General features: G+C 33.0%; 1 protein-coding gene across 1 annotated transcript; it reads left to right on the forward strand.

Annotated features, from left to right (window-relative positions):
* The first annotated feature begins 822 nt into the window (after positions 1-822).
* Positions 823-2,295, forward strand: LOC110673342 (galactolipase DONGLE, chloroplastic-like). The gene has a single exon (XM_021836448.2). The coding sequence runs from the start codon at positions 823-825 to the stop codon at positions 2,293-2,295; it is 1,473 nt and encodes a 490-aa protein (XP_021692140.2).
* Positions 2,296-4,142: the final 1,847 nt, after the last annotated feature.

The raw sequence follows: 4,142 nt of genomic DNA on the forward strand, positions 1-4,142 counted from the left end.
AAGAACTTATTAATTTTTGAGATTACAAATTGACTCGACTTACGTTAAGGATAATTTGAGAGTCAATCTGATAATTTATATGACTCGATTTAAAATCAACCCATTTACATTGACAGATCAAACTAAATTTTTATTTAAAAATTAATTAAATTAATAAAATTAAAAATTTTTTAAAAAATATTTTTAATTTAAAAGTTAAATTAATAAAAATAATTTTGATCTAAAATAATATAAATTAATCTAAATTTAATTTAAATTTTTTTATTGAGATTTAATAAATCATTTAAATAAATAAATGTAAATATTTGTTATATAGATAAGGAGAGGGATCATTAATTGCAATGTGGAGGCAAAGGGAGGACAAATGTAAAATAATAATAATTAATTCTTTAGGGGTAGAAAGTCAACCTGGACCTCAAAGGGAAGCAACAATGAAAAAGCTGACCATTTTCTTTTATTTTATTTTTATTTAATTTTCTCTCTCAGTCAGCCGCAGCAGAAGATGTAATTGTGTGAAACTCAAGCTTAAAATCCGCAACCGACCAAAATTCCTTAACCAAAAATAAAATAAAAATAAAAATAAAAGTTAAATTAAATTTGAAAAACAAGTGCTTTGAAAACATAATCCTCAGTCAAAATAACTCGCCAAACATGCCTTTCATTTCCTCCTTTTTCTTCTGTCCTCTCCCTTCCGTCCAAACCCAATCCCAAACACAGTCCTGCCTCTCGTTCCTATATATTATAAATCCACCACTTTTTTCTCCTCCATAAAGCTACATCCTCATCTCTTTCTCTCTCCAGCTTCCCTCTTCTTCTCTTCTAATGGCTTCTAAAGGTTTCGTGCCAAAACTTAGTGTGAACCATGTTTCATTTTCAGGGGACAGGAAGCCACTCCGTTCCCATTCTTTTGGGCAAGTTTTTTTTCCTAGGAGAAGTAAGGAACAAGCCTCTTCTTCTTTTTCTTCCTTTACACAATCATCATCATCAGTATCGGTTGTTGCTTCTGTTAATACTATACCAACTGCATCTACTTCCACGGCTAAATTTGCCAGAAGTGTTAGTACTACTACTTTGGCTCAGCTCTGGAGAGAGATTCAGGGTTGTAACAACTGGGAAAACCTCGTTCAACCCTTGCACCCTCTTCTTCAGAAAGAGATCATTCGATACGGTGAGTTTGTCACCGCCTGTTATAAGGCCTTCGATCTTGATCCCAACTCAAAACGCCATTTGTCTTGCAAATATGGCAAGAATAACATGTTCAACCAAGTTGGAATGGGAGATTCCGGCTATCAAGTCACTAAGTATATCTATGCCACTCCAGACGTTAATATTCCCATTCAAAATGGTTCTGCTTGTGGCCGCTGGATTGGCTATGTGGCTGTATCCTCAGATGATGCAGTTAAGAGGCTCGGCAGGAGAGATATAGTCATTACATTTCGCGGAACAGTAACTAACCATGAATGGGCCGCCAATTTCATGAGCTCTCTTACTCCTGCAAGGCTAGACCCTCATAATCCACGCCCAGATGTGAAGGTAGAATCTGGGTTTTTGAGCTTGTACACTTCAGATGAAAGTGACAACAAGTTTGGACTCGAAAGTTGTCGCGAACAGCTTCTATCTGAAGTGTCAAGATTGTTAAACAAGTACAAAGGAGAGGAAATCAGCATATCCTTGGCAGGCCACAGCATGGGAAGTTCACTTGCTCTTCTTCTTGCTTATGATATTTCCGAGCTTGGATTGAACAAACTCAATAATCCAAGCACGAATATTCCAGTAACAGTGTTCTCATTTGGAGGACCAAGAGTAGGGAACGCAGGGTTCAAGGAGAGGTGTGAGGAATTGGGGGTTAAAGTATTGAGAATTGTGAATGTTAATGATCCAATCACAAAGCTACCTGGGATTTTTCTAAATGAAAATTTTAGGGTTTTAGGAGGGAGATATCAATTCCCATGGAGTTGCTCATGTTATGCTCATGTGGGTGTTGAACTAGTCCTAGACTTCTTCAACATGCAAAACCCTTCATGTGTTCATGACTTGGAAGCCTATATCAGCAGCTTATTGTCAAAATGCCCCAAGAGATCTTCATCAGAAGAAGAACATCATCATGATCATGGGTTAGATTTTCTGAACAAAGCGAACGAGTTGCTATTGAGTGGACAAAATTTTAACATGCTGCCTCTGAAAATTGCTGTAAGCAATATCATAAACTTAGTTGAGTCTCAAAGGGCTGAATTTTTTATAAATGAACATATCTTAGGATGGATGAATTCCGTGGCCCTGTACATTCTTTTCTAGTTATATATATAATATACTGAAGAAGACTAAGAGAACTACTGTACATTAGAGAAGATTTTTGTAGCCTTTAAAGCTAGTCTTCAGGCTATTGTATCAAGAAACACTATAAATATTTATACATATTTGTTTTTGGATCAATTATTTTATACAACAATTATTAGAGAAAATTAATTAAAGCAATTCAACTTCCGCTATTAAAAATCTATTTTAATTAGCAAGGCAATTCGCAATGTTCAGAAATATAAGCTAATCATTTTCGACCAATCTTCATATATAGAAGTCAACTATATTATACCTTTCTCCATGATCAAGCTCTTTAATTTCTTTGAAATCTCTCTTAAAATTTCTTTATTCTTGTTATGGTTTCATGTTCTAGAGTCATTGACTCCCACCTCATAACCCCTTTTCTTCTCCCTCTTCCTCCTCCTCCCCCTCCTCCTCTTGATGAGCTTATTGATTCAGAGTTTTAATGGAAGCTGATCAATGTGAAAAAGAACATACTTTGATTAAGTAATGTGAGAAGACCTTGACTTTAAAAGTGATTAATCACTCTATCTACCAGATCCCGAAATGAGCCATAACATTTTTTAGTTGATAGGAAGAAGTTAATGATAAATTTATTAGGTATTAAGTAATATATCAATGCAAAGAATATTTTGACATTAACATAAATTTCTATGTCCAATTTATATTTTCAAAAGCAATATCCAGGAGGAAATTAATGAACATGAAAATTTTGTTTAATTGCATGTTTATAACTAATAATTTTTTTGTCTAAATTATTTTAAGCTTATTATTATCTTAGTGGTTATACAGAGGTCAAGCTTAAAATATGAAATGTCATCTTGAGAGAAGATGAGGAAAAGGGCATTTTAAGATGTGTTATAGCTTTGATCATAAATGATTATTTTAATATCACATTATTTATCTTATTGCTAGATGTGAGTTTCACGAGTTAAAATGAAAAAATAAACAAGTAAACTCAAAGTTAGACATTGAGTACGTACAAACTATCATTTGTAGGATATTACATTATAATAAAGTATCATTATAGAATTGACATTTTCAATGCTGTGATTGACTCTTAATTGCAAGAATTGAATAATAAGTTCAATACTTATTCTTAATTTAGCTTTAGATTCAAAGAAAGTACGTGCATCATTCAACACTAATGACATTTGCCAATTGGTACAAAAATTTCATCCCCTAAAATTTGCTGAACATGAGATGGTGCAATTAAGGGTGCAATTGAGGGTGCAGTTAGAGCATTTTGACTTTGCTGAACATGAGATGGTGCAATTGAGGGCACAATTTGAGCATTTTGATAATGGTGACAACTTTCTGATTTTGAAGCACTATCAACAATTTCTAATTTGTGCCAATGGTTTGTGAAATAAGAAAATTGGAGATTTATCTACTTTTATATGGAGTAGTGACTTTTATTCTTACTCTTCCAGTTTTACATGACTACTACAAAGTGGTCATGTTCAGCTATGAACATAATTAAGAACAAGTTGGATAACAAGATTGAATATGAATTCCTCTGTGACTACTTGCAATTGTATATTGAAAAGGAAATTACTAAAAAAATTACTATAAATTCACTTATAGATATTTTTGTTACTTAAAAGAGTGACATGCTCTTTTTTGATACGTTACATTTGATAGTGGAGGTAGATTTTCAAGAAGTGTTTAATGCCATGTTATCTGATACTGAGAATTGGTTGAAAATTGATCAGGTTATTTTGGATATTGTATTTTTTTTTTTTAATTTTATTGATTAAGAAAAAAGAGAAGGGAATCTCTAAAAACTGATCCCATAACCAAACAAGACCAAACCCAAAAGA

Source organism: Hevea brasiliensis, chromosome 1, assembly GCF_030052815.1.
Source record: "Hevea brasiliensis isolate MT/VB/25A 57/8 chromosome 1, ASM3005281v1, whole genome shotgun sequence".
In the NCBI taxonomy this organism is placed as follows: Eukaryota; Viridiplantae; Streptophyta; class Magnoliopsida; order Malpighiales; family Euphorbiaceae; genus Hevea; species Hevea brasiliensis.

Bases quoted from the DNA above. Each gene is read 5' to 3' on its own strand.
- LOC110673342 (XM_021836448.2), top strand. From the start codon at position 823: ATGGCTTCTAAAGGTTTCGTGCCAAAACTTAGTGTGAACCATGTTTCA.